The 21,722-nt window shown below is 40.2% G+C and overlaps 1 protein-coding gene across 1 annotated transcript in view; it reads left to right on the top strand.

The window, feature by feature from the left end:
• Positions 1-519: 519 nt before the first annotated feature.
• LOC141127351 (thiol S-methyltransferase TMT1A-like) overlaps positions 520-21,722 on the top strand; it is a 49,957-nt gene continuing 28,754 nt past the window's right edge. The window contains exon 1 of the mRNA XM_073613691.1: positions 520-1,120. Within this exon, the coding sequence (XP_073469792.1) occupies positions 623-1,120 (498 nt within the window). The 5' untranslated portion in view covers positions 520-622. The remainder of the gene's footprint in view (positions 1,121-21,722) is intronic.

Below are 21,722 nucleotides of genomic sequence, written 5' to 3'. Positions count from 1 at the left end.
AGAATCGGATCACATTCAAGACCCTCTGCCTCACCCACAAATGCATACAAGAAAACGCTCCTCAATACCTGCGAGAAAAAATAAAACACTACACACCCAATTGCAGTCTTCGATCATCTAACCAAAACCTCCTCCTCATTCCCAAATACCGCTACAAATCAAAGGGAGAACGAAGATTCGCAGTCCAAGGACCATGGCTATGGAAGGCTCTTCCGACTTACATCCGCATGGAAGAAAACCATCAGGCCTTCAGGAAAAAACTCAAGACCTACCTCTTCTAAGAAGCTGACAACACAGAACGGATCTAGCACCTTGAGGCGATTCAGTTCGCATTTGCAGCGCTATATAAATCATTCATTCAGTCATGCATGGCTACATGTTAACCTGACCAATGCCATCTCTGTATTTTTTTTTTTTTTAGCCAGTTTAATGTTATAATTGCATGACTGCTGAATAGAGCTTTCCACGTTGTTAACAGTGTGCATTACTCCACTCCTCCCCCTCCATAGCTCAGAGGGGAGGATCTATTTCCACATTCAGTACATAGGATTACAGAGCTGAGGCTCGGCCTGAAATCATTCTGTCTAAACACTGCCTGCTGCAGCATCTACGCTCCCTTAACATGTCTGTAATTATTTTGATTTTACAGCTGATATTGGCTGTTATATTGCTTCCTCTCTATATCCTTTACTACCTTGGAATCTGGGGTTTCATATTAAAAAAAATCTTTCCCTTGTTTGTTTCCAGAATCTCTGTGTCATACAACAAGGTGATGGAAAACTATAAACACAGTCTATTTAGCAACCTATCTGACTTTGCAGGCTCCACTAAAGAGCTCAGGCTTCTAGATGTTGGTTGTGGCACAGGTGCCAACTTCAGATTCTACCCCAATGGATGCAGGGTGACCTGTCTGGATTGTAACCCAAATTTCCAAACATATCTCAGAAAAAGCCAAGCAGAGAATGACCACCTAAAATATGATGGATTTCTGTTGGCATCAGCGGACAACATGACGCCAGTGGCTGATGCCTCTATGGATGTGGTTGTATGTACCCTCTTAACTTGTTCTGTGCCAAGCACGCCAGCAGTACTGGAGGAGGTTCACAGAGTCCTGAGGCCGGTGAGTGTAAAGATTACAGCAGCTGTCAATCGTAAAACAAATGTTAATAACTGACTGGTTACTATAGGCTTCTTGAACTCTGAACAATAAAAGCCCATGCACATTTTACAGCTCCTCTTTTATAGTAACTATGTGACTGCTGTCTTTCCTGTAAAGATTGCTAAGCTCTACATGATAACGCTGTTTCCTGCAGTCTTTGTCTAACTTTTTAACATGGAGGAATGCTTGAAATAGTTTTCTGGTCTCACTGAACCCTTACTAATAATTATTATATCTACATCTCATGGTACATTAGTGTGATGGTCATTGAGAAGAATGCACTCTACATTTGTGGTCATTAGGAAGAATCTACTTTTACAGATTGCTAAAAAAGACCATTGTTGTCACTGGTTACTTATCTGAGAGGCAGAAATTGCTCATTCTTCAAGGAACCCCTAGCAACCTCTATAGCAGGGATATGCAATTAGCAGACCTCCAGCTGTTGCAGAACTACAAGTCCCATGAGGCATAGCAAGACTCTGACAGCCACAGGCATGACACCCAGAGGCAGAGGCATGATGGGACTTGTAGTTTTGCAACAGCTGGAGGTCCGCTAATTGCATATCCCTGCTCTATAGGAACCACACGGTTCCACGGAACCCTGGTTGAGAAAGGCTGCTCTACAGAATAATGTGTTTTAACAATGTTCAGCTCACAAACACAAATCCATACCAGTAACAGAGTCTGTTTATTCAGGTACTGTATCTGGAAATAATTGCTTCAATAGCAATGCTCACAGCTAAGAACTACAGCTAGGGTTACAGGTCACCATTTTTTGTATTACATTTTGTTTTGTTTTTTACAGATACAGAATATTATTAATAGGTTCCAACATTTTTTATGGTCCTCTAATAGACAAACTTAGGAACCACTTCTGTAGGAGTCAAACCTTAAACTTTGAATGCTAAAACAAATGAAAAAACATTATTTGGGGTCCCGTGCCAAAAAAAAAAATTAGATAAAGCAAGTAGCCAACAAAGTATGGCATATATCTAGTTGGGTCAGCTGTCATTTAGCAAATTGAACATGTGCGTTTGTAACTTACCTGTAGTGCAGAGTGGTGGTTGCAGGTGCAGGTTTGGCTTCTAGTTGCACCCCTCTTTGTGTGTAACTATGACATCAGTATTTTAAGCATCAGCAGTTTAACCACTTCAAGTCTGTAAAATGTAACCCCCTCATTTTATAGCTTTCAGCACTGTCATACTATGAATGACAATTACTCAGTCATGTAACACTGTAACCCAAATGATTTTTTAAATATTTTTTTTTAAAGAGCTTTCTTTTGGCTGTATTTAATCACCACTTGGTTTTTAACTTTTTGCTATATAAACAAAAAACAAAACAAAAACAAAAACAAATTTTTCTAAGTTTCTGCTTCAAAATTTTGCAAATAAATACTCTTTCTTCATAAATTTAAGTCAAAATATATTATGCTTTCTTTGGTTAAAATAATCCAAATCAGTGCATAATATTTAGTCTGTGTGATAGTTATAGAGTCTACAAACTATGGTATTTTGAAGTTGTACATTTTTTTAGAACATTAAGAAATTAAATATAATTTTTTATAAAGTTGTCATTTTTACAGTTTTTTTCTCACACAGAGCATGGGTATATTTACAATTACTCCCTTAAACACATTGGAATTATTTACTAAAGGAAAATCCACTTTGCACTGCAAGTGCAGTTGAAAGTAAAGTTGTTGTAGATCCGAGGGGGACATGCAAGGAAATTAAAAAACAGAATTTTAGCTTGCACATGATTAGATGATAAAATCAGCAGAGCTTTCACTCATTTCAGAACTACCCCTTAGATTTAGAGCGACTGCACTTCCAAGTGCATTTTCAGTGCACTTGAAGTGCAAAGTGGATTTGCCTTTCGTAAATAACCCCCAGTATGTTATGTCTCCTAAGTATAGGGATACCACATGCGTGAGACGTTTTAAAAGCATAGATGCATTGAAGGGCCCAACACCCAATGAGCACTTTTAGGCGTTCCAGGTGCATAAATTATGCATCTAATTTCCAGACTACCTACAGTTGTGCTCATAAGTTTACATACCCTGGCAGAATTTATTATTTCTTGGCCATTTTTTGTGAATAATAACACAAAATGTGGTAATTTTATGGATGTTACCACTGTCATCGTGCTCCAGGGCCTCTAAAAATGTAGTCGGCAGATTCCTTCTCCAGCTCACCGATCTCATGGGCTAGCCGGGAGGTGAGGATGTCCCCTACCACCGCCTGGCTGAATAACCACTATGATTGTTTTTACGGTGCACGGAATCACCTGCTGTAAAAGAAGATATCTGAATGATGCCTGTGACATCTTTCAGATATCCCCACTCAAAGTCATATGACATCATTGGGCAGGAAGTGGTTAAGAGGCATGACGAGTCTTTTGAAGACTTCATATTTTTGCCAAAAGGTTTATGAAAATGTGGAAAGAAAACAAGAACAATTTTTTTACACAAAGTTGGCAATTTATTAAGATATTTCTCACACAGAATGAGTATACTTAGATTTACACCCCAAAACATATTCCGTTACTATGGTGATACCACATATGTGGAACTTTTTCAGCATCTAGACTGATTACGTACCAGACATTGTATCACAGGACTCAACCACTTGTGTCAAATCAAATGTACTGTAATGGTCACCTCTGTACAAGTAATCAAGGAATATAGCTTATTTTAGCATCACCTATAGCAGTCCCAGTTCCTATAAGCCAAGCAAGCCTAGCTTACTGGGGCGTGGCTGCCCCCAGGAATCCCATGCTCACTAGCCAGAAAGTACAGGAGGTTGAAAAAAGGAAGAACAAAAGAGTTCCTGTGGTTCCAGGAGTGCAATTGTCTGCAGGGGATGGCTGGGACCGGTGACTCACAGGAACGTAGTCAGCGGGATAGGTCAGTTCAGGCACAGGCAGAGACATGGTCAGCAAACAGGCAAAGGATTGGTCCAGGTAGCAGGCAGAGATATGGTAAGAAAAACTAGGCTAGGATTGGTGCAGGCAGCAGACAGAGGAAACACTGTACTGGTGTGGTGGCAATCAGGAACACTGTAATTAGTGTGGCAGTAATCACAGACATCTTAGCTGGTGTGGCGGTGATCAGGGACAATATGACTGGTATGGCAGTGATCAGGGAAAATATGACTGGTGTGGCTGTGATCAGGGACACTGTAACTGGTGTGTCGATGATTAGGGACAATATGACAGGTGTGGCGGTGATCGGGGACAATATGAGTGTTTTGGCGATGATCCGGGATACTGTAACTGGTGTGGCGGTGATCAGGGACACTGTAACTGGCAAGGCAATCAGATCAAAGACAATATGACTGGTGTGATGGTAATCAGGGACACAGGGACTGGTGTGGCGGTGATCACGGTCATCATAACTGGTAGCGATCACAGACACCGTAACTGGTGTGGGGTGATCATCGACACTAACTGGTGTGGCAGTGATTACAGACACCATAACTGGTGTGGCGCTGATCAGGGACAATGTGACTGGTGTGGCAGTGATCAGTGACACTTTGAGTGCGTGCGGTGATAAGGGACACTGACTGGTGACACTGAGTTGAAAAGAAAAAAGTACATTTTATTTTCTCTACATTTTTATTTTATTTTTTTACAATTTTTTTGTTTCCCTTTTTATTTTACATACTCTCACCCTGTCAGTAGAGTGTCTCTAACTCTGCCCCCTCTGTTGCTAAAGGCTTAACAACTCCAATAGGTACAGTTCCCCCATTCACAACAAACTTACCGGGTTTACTCGTCTTCTCTCCATCATCACCGAGCAGGGGGTGCTAGAGACCTCGACCATGGCTGCAGGAGGTCACTGGATGAGGTATTAGGTATGCTGGTGATAGGACAGTATCCACTTTAGCAGACATCGTAATGGTGGCAGTAATATCTGTGGTTGTGGTAGTGTAAAGTGCCAAGTTGCCTTGGGGTAGAAAGCACACTCCCATGCTCATAGGTGCTCTTAAAAAGAGGGGCCTCTTACCAACAATACATGACCTTGACTGACAGATTAAAAAAGCGCACGCACTCTTTCCCCAGGTGTGATGGGTTCACCGGCAGCAGACTTCAAAAGGAACACTCTCAAAAGCAGACTATAGGAACCAGTTATTTGTGATCAAAAGATCACTCTTCACGCAGGAATATATCAAAATACACACATATTAATTTATTCAAGTTTATTTATTGCTTGTTTGCACACACTGTATTTACTGTATCTTTCTAAATTATGATATTGATGTATGATTTCTCAATAGTTTTTTTTCACTGAGATACAGTATGTATTTCATTATTTAAAGAGACAGCGCACTTTTTCTAGTACAAGTTTTTTTGGCCCAGTGTTCAGGGTATCAGAGTTGCAGCAGTCCAATATTATTTTATTTGTAAGGAAACAAGGACATAGGGCGCACCAGCCTTGCACATTACCTTTGTAACACTGAAAATTATTACAATAACGTACTCACAAACAAGTGATCAGGATCAGTTTTGTATACATTTGTTCATGTGTGCCCCAGTAGGTTCATGCTCCAGAGCTCCATGGGATGATTGTGCACTACTGGCCAGCGTTGCGTGTTTTTCCATAGTGGCTCTTGGAGCGTTGTCTTTCTCCTGCTTCCCCATGGAGTGTTGCTCAGCCAGTCCCTAGTGATCTGCGTTGCAATTGCTCGCTAACACTGGAGGTTGGCATGTGCACTCTGGGTGTCCCCATGATGGTCAGCATCCGGATATGCCCTTTATGGGGGAAACTGTTCTGGTTTCCAGCTGCCCCCTGTGCGCCCCTGGAGGAAATTTAAATTACTGGAAATGACGTTTTCGGCCTCCCTGATGGGACGGCCGGATATTACATCGCCCCGCGTCACCGGAAGTCAGGTTTGTGGGCCATAGGCCGGTGTTTTAGAGCAGACACGTCGATATTCCTTTGGGAATTCAGCTGGTGTGCGTTCCAACGTCCTGATGGATTGATGGCAGCATTCATATACACCTCCAGTTCCTACCAGTCTCTCCTTTTTGGGCTCCCATTTTAATCATCCATCACTGTGATCCCATATACACCTTACAGGCAATTACATAGTTAGATAATAGGTGAGGTTGAAAAAAGACACAAGTCCATCAAGTCCAACCTATATGTGTGATTATATGTCAGTATTACATTGTATATCCCTGTATGTTGCAGTCGTTTAGGTGCTTATCTAATAGTTTCTTGAAACTACCAATGCCCCCCGCTGAGACCACTGCCTGTGGAAGGGAATTCCACATCCTTGCCACTCTTACAGTAAAGAACCCTCTACGTAGTTTAAAGTTAGACCTGTTTTCTTCTAATTTTAATGAGTGGCCACAAGTCTTGTTAAACTCCCTTCTGCAAAAAAGTTTTATCCCTATTGTGGGGTCACCAGTACATTGAAATCATATCCCCTCTCAAGCGTCTCTTCTCCAAAGAGAATAAGTTCAGTGCTCGCAACCTTTTCTCATAACTAATATCCTCCAGACCCTTTATTAGCTTTTTTGTCCTTCTTTGTGCTCGCTCCATTTCCAGTACATCTTTCCTGAGGACTGGTGCCCAGAACTGGACAGCATACTCTAGGTGCGGCTGGACCAGAGTCTTGCAGAGCAGGAGAATTATCGTTTTATCTCTGGAGTTGATCCCCTTTTTAATGCATGCCAATATTCTCTTTGCTTTGTTAGCAGCAGCTTGGCATTGCATTCCATTGCTGAGCCTATCATCTACTTGGATCCCCAGGTCCTTTTCCATCCTAGATTCCCCCAGAGGTCCTCCCCCCAGTGTATAGATTGCATTCATATTTTTGCCACCCAAATGCATTATTTTACATTTTTCTACATTGAACCTCATTTGCCATGTAGTTGCCCACCCCATTAATTTGTTCAGATCTTTTTGCAAGGTTTCCACATCCTGCGGAGAAGTTATTGCCCTGCTTAGCTTAGTATCGTCTGCAAATACAGAGATTGAACTGTTTATCCCATCCTCCAGATCGTTTATGAACAAATTAAATAGGATTGGTACCAGCACAGAACCCTGGGGGACCCCACTACCCACCCCTGACCATTCCGAGTACTCCCCATTTATCACCACCCTCTGAAACTCGCCCTTGTAGCCAATTTTCAATCCATGTACTCACCCTGTGGTCCATGCCAACGGACCTTATTTTGTACAGTAAACATTTATGGGGAACTGTGTCAAATGCTTTTGCAAAATCCAGATACACCACGTCTACGGGCCTTCCTTTATTTAGCTGGCAACTCACCTCCTCATAGAAGGTTAATAGATTGGTTTGGCAAGAACGATTCTTCATGAATCCATGCTGATTAGTAATCATTAGCTAATGATACCGTTCTCATTACTAAAATCTTGTATATAGTCCCTTATCATCCTCTCCAAGAGTTTACATACTATTGATGTTAGGCTAACTGGTCTGTAATTCCCAGGGATGTATTTTGGGCTTTTTTAAATATTGGTGCTACATTGGCTTTTCTCCAATCAGTAGACTGTCAGTAAAAATTAGGAACAATGGTCTGGCAATTACTTGACTGAGTTCCTCAAGTACCCTCGGGTGCAAGCCATCTGGTCCCGGTGATTTATTAATGTTAAGTTTCCCAAGTCTAATTTTAATTCTGTCCTCTGTTAACCATAGAGGTGCTTCCTGTGATGTGTCATGAGGATAAACACTGCAGTTTTGGTTACTGAAGCCCCCTGATTGTAAATTGTAAATTGTAAAAATAAGCAGCAGTAAACAGTGCGACAACACCAAATAGCAATGTAAAAATAATAAACCGCGCTAAATACTTATTACGTTATCTAAAACGTTATTTAGGTGAAAAATTGAATGCCACAAAAAATTGAAATTAAAAATTAAGAATTAGAAATAAAGTCCAGATATCTCCTATGATGGAAAAAAACTCCAGATCGCCAGAATACTTCAACATATATGGATGAAATGACAGTCCAAAAAATCACAAGAGTAAGTTGCCCTTACCAGAACGCCAAACAAAATAGACGGATGGCTTAAACCCAGCCAGGGCCTTTGGGATGGAAACCGATCTGCTTTGTCCAGATTCAAGATATGATTCCCTCAGTAAATGTAGAAGAAAAAATAACAAAAAAGCTAGCCATAGTGTAGTATGGTTATAAACTTGTGTGAACATACAAACGTACCAACACCCTGGTGTGCACACAAAAAACAAGGTGATATCACACCACCGTGGCTGTAAATTGCGCTTACCGACTCACAGTGGTAGCTAGGCTCTATATCACACTAGGAATTGATTGATAGGTGACAAGAAATGATTGATTCGCCCTCTGTAGCCAGGAAATCCATGTCCTCAGTACATGACCCAAAAAGGAAATAAACTATCCATGGTGTAATACATTCAAAGACCGTTTTAATAGATAAAAGTAATACACTTACAAACAGAAGAATGATTTTCGCATAAAATCTCGTACAAAACGCCGGCCGGCATAAGATCACAAAGCGGAGCTCGTCCTACTTCCTGGTCACGTGGTAGCGTCACTGCATGCGTACCCAGATGCGTTTCGTCATCAAAAGGACGTTCTCAATGGGGACGCTACCACGTGACCAGGAAGTAGGACGAGCTCCGCTTTGTGATCTTATGCCGGACACCATTCACTGCCCTACTGATGCCATCACCGTCACATACTCCCCACCCCTTCCCCAGAAGCACTGTGAGAAAAATGTTACAAAAAAATTATTTAAAGAAAATAATAAACGACAAAATTGTAAAAAATACACTGCCCCCATGCCCCATCATTATGAAAAACAAAAAATAAAAAAATTAATTTTAAAAAATAATTAAAAAAATAAAATTGTAAAAAAATAATAAAAATAAAGAACTACGGACACCGTCCACTGCCCTACTGACACCATCCTGCACATACTACTCACCGCTGTACACTCCACACTCCTCACATGAACATTATACCCACCTACATACACTCCGCACTCCTCTCCTGCACAAACTACCCACCTACATACACTCCGCACTGTACATTCCCTATTTGTCATTACTACATTCTGCACTATGTAAGTCATCTCAGACTCTATAAAACCACACCCCATTTAAGCCACGCACAACATGTAGCACACTTTAAGCCACATCCAACTCCCTGAAATGCAGAGACGGCTCTCTAATTAGGCAATTTATGCGGTCGCCTCAGGCCTCACACTCGCAGGGGCCTCGTGGTTGCCTAGTTTACCTAATTAGAGAGCCGACTTCCAGCAGCAGAGATCTCCGCCCATCACACAGTCCTGAGTCCCCTCACTCTGCTACAGGGAGAGATACTGGCTGTGAGTGAGACCAAGTTACCATGTGATCGGAGCTCACGTACAGCTCTGGATCACAGAGAGGTAGAGCCGCTCAGCAGCGTCAGCTCTGACAGATCTCTCCCCTCCCCCTGCTGCCCGCACAGCCAGACAGGAGTGGAGAGAGAGCTTCTGCTCCTCCTCCCGCCCTCTCCTCTTTTGTCTGCCCCACCCACTCTCCTCAGCAGTGTTCTCTGTTCTGCCTCAGAGAAGCGGATGTGTGGGCGGGAAGATTCAAGTTGAAGCCCAGCAATCTTTCTTTCTTTCTCCACCCATCCCCCTTTATTTCTCTCTTTCTATGACAGCCTGCCAGAATAGGTAGGATCTGTGAGAGCAGCTTCCCTGCACAGCTCTGCTTGAGGAGAACATACCTTTATTATTCCTTACTGCCTCTATACTATATCCTCCTGCACTGTGCTCACTTACCTACCCCCTGTACTGTTCTCTCCCGTGCCCTGTACTGTCCACTCCGCTATACTGTACCCTCCTAATACAGTTCATTTTCATCACTGGAATTATTTTTCCCATTATGGGAGTGGGTGGGGGCTCATGTCTAAGTTTTGCCTAAGCCCTCACAAAGCCTAGAGCCGCCTCTGCTGAAATGAGTTTGCCACCTCCCTGAAATGAGTTTTCGCAGGTTGGGATGTCTGGCTTTGCTTCTAAAGGTGGATCTGTCTGTTCATAGATGTCTCTGTATGTCAAATGTATTTCGTGACATGCCACTTTGTGTGACTATATGAGCACTGAAGGGCGCTAGAGATCAGAAAACCATAGTTTTGTTTCACATCACAGATGCATTTTGGAAAGATTTTTGATCAGAAAACTGGTGCCTCACGTATACAAACTGCAGGAAAGAAATGTGAAGGTGTTGCACTTAGCAAGAACGTAAATTAGCACTAAATGCTATGCTTTTATTTGCATTAGTGTATTCTCCGTATTGAAGTAAAAAATGCCCCAGTACCTTTCTACCCCAGTACCTTTCTAGGCCCTCCTGTCTCTAAACTTTTATCCACTGTCCATGTTCACCACCACCATTTGATTTGCTCTACTTCCACAAATGTCTTTGTTCTAGAGGAGGGAACTGTGGGCACTGGGGATAGAGGAACAATAGGCTTCTCCAGCTGTCTGTCAAATTGCTGTAAGGAGGAGGGACCAGGGGTGTGGCTTGCTGGGCTCTGCATTTTCTAAAGGGTGCTAACAGCTTGACTCGGTTCCCAGTCAGGGCATACACAGGTGTCTCTTTTGCAACTTGATATGTAAAAGAGAACCCAGCAAACAGGAAGAGAGGGGAGAAGGCAGCAGTTTGGGACCAGCCAAATATAGATGAAAAGGGATATTTTTAAACTGGAATTCTTGCCAAACCAAGGATTGACAGGATTGGTAGGGGGCATTTTTAAAATTACCTATGGTTTTTAGGCAGGAATTCCACTTTAAAAATTAGTGTAAACTTCTTAATTAAGTTTGGACCTTTTTTTCCCTATAATTAGCTTTCACTGTCTTACCTACCAACACAAAATTAAACCTGGAATCTGATTGCGTTTAGAATTGCTTCTGCTAATTTTCCCCAAAATTGATCATGTAAGGCAACATATTCATATAATTAAATTACTTTTCACTGTTATTTTTTACCAAAAACAGAACATTTGTTTAAAGCATACCTGTATTAATGTTATCTTTAGTAAGATTATACAAAGTCAGAACCTCCGCTGGCTTGCCCTTACTTCAACTTTCTTGTGGAGCACCCATGAAAATACAAAGGCTGTTAGAAATTTGGCACAATAACCATCCCTTTTCCACCTGCTCCACCTCACTATCAGTTATTGGTTCAATAAACAGAAAGGGCACACACATATACATGATATACAATCTCAAATAAAACTTACATTTAAAATGTAGCACTTACTAACTTACACAAAAAAAACAAATCTTGACAGTAATTTTCACCACAGTGCTATAATGTTGCTGTATCCAGTGATGTCCTGATATACTGTAACCCAGGGCTTTTTTTCAGGGGGAACTTGGTGGAACTCATTTCCACCACCTCTGGCTCAGACCCTTTGGTGCCTGCTTACCACAATCACTTGTAAACACAGAAGTCTGGTTTCTGTGTTTACAAGTGACAGCTCTGCACTCTGTATGTAATGCAATCCTGGTATTTAATGCCCCTTTAAGACCCTCCTACTGTTTTTGTGAAATTTGACTGAACACACCCACTATTTGATGTGATTTGGAGGGTGTGTGTAGGGGGAGGGGTTTGTGGGGACGTGGTTAAGTTCCAGCACCTATTGTTTGAGAAAAAAAGCCCTGCTGTAACCTCACCATATACATAACCTAACAATATACTTGAATATGTTTACCAGATGTTCAGACCCTGTATAGATACAAAGGTCAGTGAGTGCTTAATGTAGATACTCCCAGGATGTGGAATCCCCTGCATTTAATACCCATTACAGGTACACGTACATACTCTCATTTGTTTCCAGACCTAAACAGGTGCATGTAGGAAAACACTCACTAAAAAAGCAATATTAATAGTGCACCCATGAAAGATATAAGGGATCATGGAAGAGAAGCTCAAGATAGTATAGATATTATTTTGAGCTTTAATTAAAGAAGATTTCCAAATATGGCTATTATTGCATAGTTCCATTGGTCAAGCTTGGATCAAGGTAACTATGCATAAAGTATACTTGTGGGATTCCTCTAGAAGCTGTAAATCACAGTAATATACACCTCTACCCCAGTGATCTCCACTAGCTTCTGGGTCCCATGTCAAGTAGCTGCCCAGCTGCATTCTGAACACAGCAGGTCAGCCGCTCGGCATGGGTGCCATTCAGAGGATTCTTTGCATTTTCTCATTGAAAGTACAGCATTCTGTGATTGAATGAGGTGGAGAGGCAGGGTGATGATATCAGAGAATGTTTGTTGTCCAAGCCAACGAAAACATTGTACTCTGTCATGCAGAAGCAATCCAAAACTATTAGCTTCAGACTCCTAGCTGGCATCTTTAATCCTAAAAAAAGGTCTAGAGAAGTAATGCCAAGTGATTCTCAGGGCCTAGAGAAGCAATGCCAATCCCTTTTTAATAAAATAAAACTTGCACTATCAAAAAATCTATCACATAATAAGCATCACACTAAAATATCCTGTCCTGATCATTAAGACTTGATCAATGCAAGTATACTTTTTTTCAGATGTTGTTAATAAAATAATAAATAATAACGCATTCCACATTAAGTCCAAAAGGGGTATAGGTCTTTAGTTCATAAATCAGTTTTATTTCACTCCTTGATATCTCTGTCTTTTTGCTTTAACCAATTCAGAATAAATGTATTAATAGACACACATTTATTCCCAGAGGGACCCTTGTTGTGTTTGGTGGCAAAGTGAAAAACAGGCTGTGAGATCTCAGCCCATTTATTTTTTTTTTTTACTTTCCATAGTTTTTTTATTTAAGTTATTTGCAGCAATACAAAATATAAAAAAGACATAACATTTACAATATAACCATACTACAGTTACAATTAGCAAGAATACTCCTTTTCTGGATTTTATACACCCCCTCCCCCCTCCCTTCGAGGAGCCGAACCCTTTGCACACCTAGTTCCTAACATACTACCCTTCTCGTTACACTCTCTAAATGTTTCTACTGGAGACTACTTATTCTGTGTTGCCTCTCCTGATTAGGTCAACAATTACTCATTGGGAGATTGCTGGAACTTAAACCAAGTGGAACTTTTCTAAGTCGTGAGTTAAAACCAGAGGGAGAGTGAACAAGTTTTACTTTTTGTTTGCTGGGTAGCATTTTTGGGGCTTTTCCTTTTAGCTTTTCAATTAGCTTTTTCTGTCACTTTTTAAATAGCTTTTTTTTTTTTTTTTTTTTTTCTTCTTTAGTTCCTTCAGGCTATTAAGTAGGGGGAGGGGTGATTGCTCACAGGTGCCTGCAGTCTATATAACTGTGTGTAGGACTCATCCTGAGCCTGCTCATTGGGAGATTGCTGGAACTTAAACCAAGTGGAACTTTTCTAAGTGGTGAGTTAAAACCAGAGGGAGAGTGAACAAGTTTTACTTTTTGTTTGCTGGGTAGCATTTTTGGGGCTTTTCCTTTTAGCTTTTCAATTAGCTTTTTCTGTCACTTTTTAAATAGTTTTTTTTTTTTTTTTTTTCTTCTTTGGTTCCTTCAGGCTATTAAGTAGGGGGAGGGGTGATTGCTCACAGGTGCCTGCAGTCTATATAACTGTGTGTAGGACTCATCCTGAGCCTGCTCATTGGGAGATTGCTGGAACTTAAACCAAGTGGAACTTTTCTAAGTGGTGAGTTAAAACCAGAGGGAGAGTGAACAAGTTTTACTTTTTGTTTGCTGGGTAGCATTTTTGGGGCTTTTCCTTTTAGCTTTTCAATTAGCTTTTTCTGTCACTTTTTAAATAGCTTTTTTTTTTTTTTTTTTTTTTTTTTTCTTCTTTGGTTCCTTCAGGCTATTAAGTAGGGGGAGGGGTGATTGCTCACAGGTGCCTGCAGTCTATATAACTGTGTGTAGGACTCATCCTGAGCCTGCTCATTGGGAGATTGCTGGAACTTAAACCAAGTGGAACTTTTCTAAGTGGTGAGTTAAAACCAGAGGGAGAGTGAACAAGTTTTACTTTTTGTTTGCTGGGTAGCATTTTTGGGGCTTTTCCTTTTAGCTTTTCAATTAGCTTTTTCTGTCACTTTTTAAATAGCTTTTTTTTTTTTTTTTTTTTTTTTCTTCTTTGGTTCCTTCAGGCTATTAAGTAGGGGGAGGGGTGATTGCTCACAGGTGCCTGCAGTCTATATAACTGTGTGTAGGACTCATCCTGAGCCTGCTCATTGGGAGATTGCTGGAACTTAAACCAAGTGGAACTTTTCTAAGTGGTGAGTTAAAACCAGAGGGAGAGTGAACAAGTTTTACTTTTTGTTTGCTGGGTAGCATTTTTGGGGCTTTTCCTTTTAGCTTTTCAATTAGCTTTTTCTGTCACTTTTTAAATAGCTTTTTTTTTTTTTTTTTTTTTTTTTTTTTTCTTCTTTGGTTCCTTCAGGCTATTAAGTAGGGGGAGGGGTGATTGCTCACAGGTGCCTGCAGTCTATATAACTGTGTGTAGGACTCATCCTGAGCCTGCTCATTGGGAGATTGCTGGAACTTAAACCAAGTGGAACTTTTCTAAGTGGTGAGTTAAAACCAGAGGGAGAGTGAACAAGTTTTACTTTTTGTTTGCTGGGTAGCATTTTTGGGGCTTTTCCTTTTAGCTTTTCAATTAGCTTTTTCTGTCACTTTTTAAATAGCTTTTTTTTTTTTTTTTTTTTCTTCTTTGGTTCCTTCAGGCTATTAAGTAGGGGGAGGGGTGATTGCTCACAGGTGCCTGCAGTCTATATAACTGTGTGTAGGACTCATCCTGAGCCTGCTCATTGGGAGATTGCTGGAACTTAAACCAAGTGGAACTTTTCTAAGTGGTGAGTTAAAACCAGAGGGAGAGTGAACAAGTTTTACTTTTTGTTTGCTGGGTAGCATTTTTGGGGCTTTTCCTTTTAGCTTTTCAATTAGCTTTTTCTGTCACTTTTTAAATAGCTTTTTTTTTTTTTTTTTCTTCTTTGGTTCCTTCAGGCTATTAAGTAGGGGGAGGGGTGATTGCTCACAGGTGCCTGCAGTCTATATAACTGTGTGTAGGACTCATCCTGAGCCTGCTCATTGGGAGATTGCTGGAACTTAAACCAAGTGGAACTTTTCTAAGTGGTGAGTTAAAACCAGAGGGAGAGTGAACAAGTTTTACTTTTTGTTTGCTGGGTAGCATTTTTGGGGCTTTTCCTTTTAGCTTTTCAATTAGATTTTTCTGTCACTTTTTAAATAGCTTTTTTTTTTTTTTTTTTTTTTCTTCTTTAGTTCCTTCAGGCTATTAAGTAGGGGGAGGGGTGATTGCTCACAGGTGCCTGCAGTCTATATAACTGTGTGTAGGACTCATCCTGAGCCTGCTCATTGGGAGATTGCTGGAACTTAAACCAAGTGGAACTTTTCTAAGTGGTGAGTTAAAACCAGAGGGAGAGTGAACAAGTTTTACTTTTTGTTTGCTGGGTAGCATTTTTGGGGATTTTCCTTTTAGCTTTTCAATTAGCTTTTTCTGTCACTTTTTAAATAGTTTTTTTTTTTTTTTTCTTCTTTGGTTCCTTCAGGCTATTAAGTAGGGGGAGGGGTGATTGCTCACAGGTGCCTGCAGTCTATATAACTGTGTGTAGGACTCATCCTGAGCCTGCTCATTGGGAGATTGCTGGAACTTAAACCAAGTGGAACTTTTCTTAGTGGTGAGTTAAAACCAGAGGGAGAGTGAACAAGTTTTACTTTTTGTTTGCTGGGTAGCATTTTTGGGGCTTTTCCTTTTAGCTTTTCAATTAGCTTTTTCTGTCACTTTTTAAATAGCTTTTTTTTTTTTTTCTTCTTCTTTGGTTCCTTCAGGATATTAAGTAGGGGGAGGGGTGATTGCTCACAGGTGCCTGCAGTCTATATAACTGTGTGTAGGACTCATCCTGAGCCTGCTCATTGGGAGATTGCTGGAACTTAAACCAAGTGGAACTTTTCTAAGTGGTGAGTTAAAACCAGAGGGAGAGTGAACAAGTTTTACTTTTTGTTTGCTGGGTAGCATTTTTGGGGCTTTTCCTTTTAGCTTTTCAATTAGCTTTTTCTGTCACTTTTTAAATAGCTTTTTTTTTTTTTTTTTTTTTTTTTTCTTCTTTGGTTCCTTCAGGCTATTAAGTAGGGGGAGGGGTGATTGCTCACAGGTGCCTGCAGTCTATATAACTGTGTGTAGGACTCATCCTGAGCCTGCTCATTGGGAGATTGCTGGAACTTAAACCAAGTGGAACTTTTCTAAGTGGTGAGTTAAAACCAGAGGGAGAGTGAACAAGTTTTACTTTTTGTTTGCTGGGTAGCATTTTTGGGGCTTTTCCTTTTAGCTTTTCAATTAGCTTTTTCTGTCACTTTTTAAATAGCTTTTTTTTTTTTTTTTTTTTTTTTCTTCTTTGGTTCCTTCAGGCTATTAAGTAGGGGGAGGGGTGATTGCTCACAGGTGCCTGCAGTCTATATAACTGTGTGTAGGACTCATCCTGAGCCTGCTCATTGGGAGATTGCTGGAACTTAAACCAAGTGGAACTTTTCTAAGTGGTGAGTTAAAACCAGAGGGAGAGTGAACAAGTTTTACTTTTTGTTTGCTGGGTAGCATTTTTGGGGCTTTTCCTTTTAGCTTTTCAATTAGCTTTTTCTGTCACTTTTTAAATAGCTTTTTTTTTTTTTTTTTTTTTTTTTTTCTTCTTTGGTTCCTTCAGGCTATTAAGTAGGGGGAGGGGTGATTGCTCACAGGTGCCTGCAGTCTATATAACTGTGTGTAGGACTCATCCTGAGCCTGCTCATTGGGAGATTGCTGGAACTTAAACCAAGTGGAACTTTTCTAAGTGGTGAGTTAAAACCAGAGGGAGAGTGAACAAGTTTTACTTTTTGTTTGCTGGGTAGCATTTTTGGGGCTTTTCCTTTTAGCTTTTCAATTAGCTTTTTCTGTCACTTTTTAAATAGCTTTTTTTTTTTTTTTTTTTTTTTTCTTCTTTGGTTCCTTCAGGCTATTAAGTAGGGGGAGGGGTGATTGCTCACAGGTGCCTGCAGTCTATATAACTGTGTGTAGGACTCATCCTGAGCCTGCTCATTGGGAGATTGCTGGAACTTAAACCAAGTGGAACTTTTCTAAGTGGTGAGTTAAAACCAGAGGGAGAGTGAACAAGTTTTACTTTTTGTTTGCTGGGTAGCATTTTTGGGGCTTTTCCTTTTAGCTTTTCAATTAGCTTTTTCTGTCACTTTTTAAATAGCTTTTTTTTTTTTTTTTTTCTTCTTTGGTTCCTTCAGGCTATTAAGTAGGGGGAGGGGTGATTGCTCACAGGTGCCTGCAGTCTATATAACTGTGTGTAGGACTCATCCTGAGCCTGCTCATTGGGAGATTGCTGGAACTTAAACCAAGTGGAACTTTTCTAAGTGGTGAGTTAAAACCAGAGGGAGAGTGAACAAGTTTTACTTTTTGTTTGCTGGGTAGCATTTTTGGGGCTTTTCCTTTTAGCTTTTCAATTAGCTTTTTCTGTCACTTTTTAAATAGCTTTTTTTTTTTTTTTTTTTTCTTCTTTGGTTCCTTCAGGCTATTAAGTAGGGGGAGGGGTGATTGCTCACAGGTGCCTGCAGTCTATATAACTGTGTGTAGGACTCATCCTGAGCCTGCTCATTGGGAGATTGCTGGAACTTAAACCAAGTGGAACTTTTCTAAGTGGTGAGTTAAAACCAGAGGGAGAGTGAACAAGTTTTACTTTTTGTTTGCTGGGTAGCATTTTTGGGGCTTTTCCTTTTAGCTTTTCAATTAGCTTTTTCTGTCACTTTTTAAATAGCTTTTTTTTTTTTTTTTTCTTCTTTGGTTCCTTCAGGCTATTAAGTAGGGGGAGGGGTGATTGCTCACAGGTGCCTGCAGTCTATATAACTGTGTGTAGGACTCATCCTGAGCCTGCTCATTGGGAGATTGCTGGAACTTAAACCAAGTGGAACTTTTCTAAGTGGTGAGTTAAAACCAGAGGGAGAGTGAACAAGTTTTACTTTTTGTTTGCTGGGTAGCATTTTTGGGGCTTTTCCTTTTAGCTTTTCAATTAGATTTTTCTGTCACTTTTTAAATAGCTTTTTTTTTTTTTTTTTTTTTCTTCTTTAGTTCCTTCAGGCTATTAAGTAGGGGGAGGGGTGATTGCTCACAGGTGCCTGCAGTCTATATAACTGTGTGTAGGACTCATCCTGAGCCTGCTCATTGGGAGATTGCTGGAACTTAAACCAAGTGGAACTTTTCTAAGTGGTGAGTTAAAACCAGAGGGAGAGTGAACAAGTTTTACTTTTTGTTTGCTGGGTAGCATTTTTGGGGATTTTCCTTTTAGCTTTTCAATTAGCTTTTTCTGTCACTTTTTAAATAGTTTTTTTTTTTTTTTTCTTCTTTGGTTCCTTCAGGCTATTAAGTAGGGGGAGGGGTGATTGCTCACAGGTGCCTGCAGTCTATATAACTGTGTGTAGGACTCATCCTGAGCCTGCTCATTGGGAGATTGCTGGAACTTAAACCAAGTGGAACTTTTCTTAGTGGTGAGTTAAAACCAGAGGGAGAGTGAACAAGTTTTACTTTTTGTTTGCTGGGTAGCATTTTTGGGGCTTTTCCTTTTAGCTTTTCAATTAGCTTTTTCTGTCACTTTTTAAATAGCTTTTTTTTTTTTTTCTTCTTCTTTGGTTCCTTCAGGATATTAAGTAGGGGGAGGGGTGATTGCTCACAGGTGCCTGCAGTCTATATAACTGTGTGTAGGACTCATCCTGAGCCTGCTCATTGGGAGATTGCTGGAACTTAAACCAAGTGGAACTTTTCTAAGTGGTGAGTTAAAACCAGAGGGAGAGTGAACAAGTTTTACTTTTTGTTTGCTGGGTAGCATTTTTGGGGCTTTTCCTTTTAGCTTTTCAATTAGCTTTTTCTGTCACTTTTTAAATAGCTTTTTTTTTTTTTTTTTTTTTTTTTTTCTTCTTTGGTTCCTTCAGGCTATTAAGTAGGGGGAGGGGTGATTGCTCACAGGTGCCTGCAGTCTATATAACTGTGTGTAGGACTCATCCTGAGCCTGCTCATTGGGAGATTGCTGGAACTTAAACCAAGTGGAACTTTTCTAAGTGGTGAGTTAAAACCAGAGGGAGAGTGAACAAGTTTTACTTTTTGTTTGCTGGGTAGCATTTTTGGGGCTTTTCCTTTTAGCTTTTCAATTAGCTTTTTCTGTCACTTTTTAAATAGCTTTTTTTTTTTTTTTTTTTTTTTTCTTCTTTGGTTCCTTCAGGCTATTAAGTAGGGGGAGGGGTGATTGCTCACAGGTGCCTGCAGTCTATATAACTGTGTGTAGGACTCATCCTGAGCCTGCTCATTGGGAGATTGCTGGAACTTAAACCAAGTGGAACTTTTCTAAGTGGTGAGTTAAAACCAGAGGGAGAGTGAACAAGTTTTACTTTTTGTTTGCTGGGTAGCATTTTTGGGGCTTTTCCTTTTAGCTTTTCAATTAGCTTTTTCTGTCACTTTTTAAATAGCTTTTTTTTTTTTTTTTTTTTTTTTTTTCTTCTTTGGTTCCTTCAGGCTATTAAGTAGGGGGAGGGGTGATTGCTCACAGGTGCCTGCAGTCTATATAACTGTGTGTAGGACTCATCCTGAGCCTGCTCATTGGGAGATTGCTGGAACTTAAACCAAGTGGAACTTTTCTAAGTGGTGAGTTAAAACCAGAGGGAGAGTGAACAAGTTTTACTTTTTGTTTGCTGGGTAGCATTTTTGGGGCTTTTCCTTTTAGCTTTTCAATTAGCTTTTTCTGTCACTTTTTAAATAGCTTTTTTTTTTTTTTTTTTTTTTTTCTTCTTTGGTTCCTTCAGGCTATTAAGTAGGGGGAGGGGTGATTGCTCACAGGTGCCTGCAGTCTATATAACTGTGTGTAGGACTCATCCTGAGCCTGCTCATTGGGAGATTGCTGGAACTTAAACCAAGTGGAACTTTTCTAAGTGGTGAGTTAAAACCAGAGGGAGAGTGAACAAGTTTTACTTTTTGTTTGCTGGGTAGCATTTTTGGGGCTTTTCCTTTTAGCTTTTCAATTAGCTTTTTCTGTCACTTTTTAAATAGCTTTTTTTTTTTTTTTTTTCTTCTTTGGTTCCTTCAGGCTATTAAGTAGGGGGAGGGGTGATTGCTCACAGGTGCCTGCAGTCTATATAACTGTGTGTAGGACTCATCCTGAGCCTGCTCATTGGGAGATTGCTGGAACTTAAACCAAGTGGAACTTTTCTAAGTGGTGAGTTAAAACCAGAGGGAGAGTGAACAAGTTTTACTTTTTGTTTGCTGGGTAGCATTTTTGGGGCTTTTCCTTTTAGCTTTTCAATTAGCTTTTTCTGTCACTTTTTAAATAGCTTTTTTTTTTTTTTTTTTCTTCTTTGGTTCCTTCAGGCTATTAAGTAGGGGGAGGGGTGATTGCTCACAGGTGCCTGCAGTCTATATAACTGTGTGTAGGACTCATCCTGAGCCTGCTCATTGGGAGATTGCTGGAACTTAAACCAAGTGGAACTTTTCTAAGTGGTGAGTTAAAACCAGAGGGAGAGTGAACAAGTTTTACTTTTTGTTTGCTGGGTAGCATTTTTGGGGCTTTTCCTTTTAGCTTTTCAATTAGCTTTTTCTGTCACTTTTTAAATAGCTTTTTTTTTTTTTTTTTTTTTTTTTTTTTCTTCTTTGGTTCCTTCAGGCTATTAAGTAGGGGGAGGGGTGATTGCTCACAGGTGCCTGCAGTCTATATAACTGTGTGTAGGACTCATCCTGAGCCTGCTCATTGGGAGATTGCTGGAACTTAAACCAAGTGGAACTTTTCTAAGTGGTGAGTTAAAACCAGAGGGAGAGTGAACAAGTTTTACTTTTTGTTTGCTGGGTAGCATTTTTGGGGCTTTTCCTTTTAGCTTTTCAATTAGCTTTTTCTGTCACTTTTTAAATAGCTTTTTTTTTTTTTTTTTTTCTTCTTTGGTTCCTTCAGGCTATTAAGTAGGGGGAGGGGTGATTGCTCACAGGTGCCTGCAGTCTATATAACTGTGTGTAGGACTCATCCTGAGCCTGCTCATTGGGAGATTGCTGGAACTTAAACCAAGTGGAACTTTTCTAAGTGGTGAGTTAAAACCAGAGGGAGAGTGAACAAGTTTTACTTTTTGTTTGCTGGGTAGCATTTTTGGGGCTTTTCCTTTTAGCTTTTCAATTAGCTTTTTCTGTCACTTTTTAAATAGCTTTTTTTTTTTTTTTTTTTCTTCTTTGGTTCCTTCAGGCTATTAAGTAGGGGGAGGGGTGATTGCTCACAGGTGCCTGCAGTCTATATAACTGTGTGTAGGACTCATCCTGAGCCTGCTCATTGGGAGATTGCTGGAACTTAAACCAAGTGGAACTTTTCTAAGTGGTGAGTTAAAACCAGAGGGAGAGTGAACAAGTTTTACTTTTTGTTTGCTGGGTAGCATTTTTGGGGCTTTTCCTTTTAGCTTTTCAATTAGCTTTTTCTGTCACTTTTTAAATAGCTTTTTTTTTTTTTTTTTTTTTTTTTTTTTTTCTTCTTTGGTTCCTTCAGGCTATTAAGTAGGGGGAGGGGTGATTGCTCACAGGTGCCTGCAG

This window comes from Aquarana catesbeiana, linkage group LG02 (genome assembly GCF_042186555.1).
Source record: "Aquarana catesbeiana isolate 2022-GZ linkage group LG02, ASM4218655v1, whole genome shotgun sequence".
In the NCBI taxonomy this organism is placed as follows: Eukaryota; Metazoa; Chordata; class Amphibia; order Anura; family Ranidae; genus Aquarana; species Aquarana catesbeiana.
Note: the sequence above shows the minus strand (reverse complement) of the source record. Positions and strands in the feature narration are given on the sequence as shown.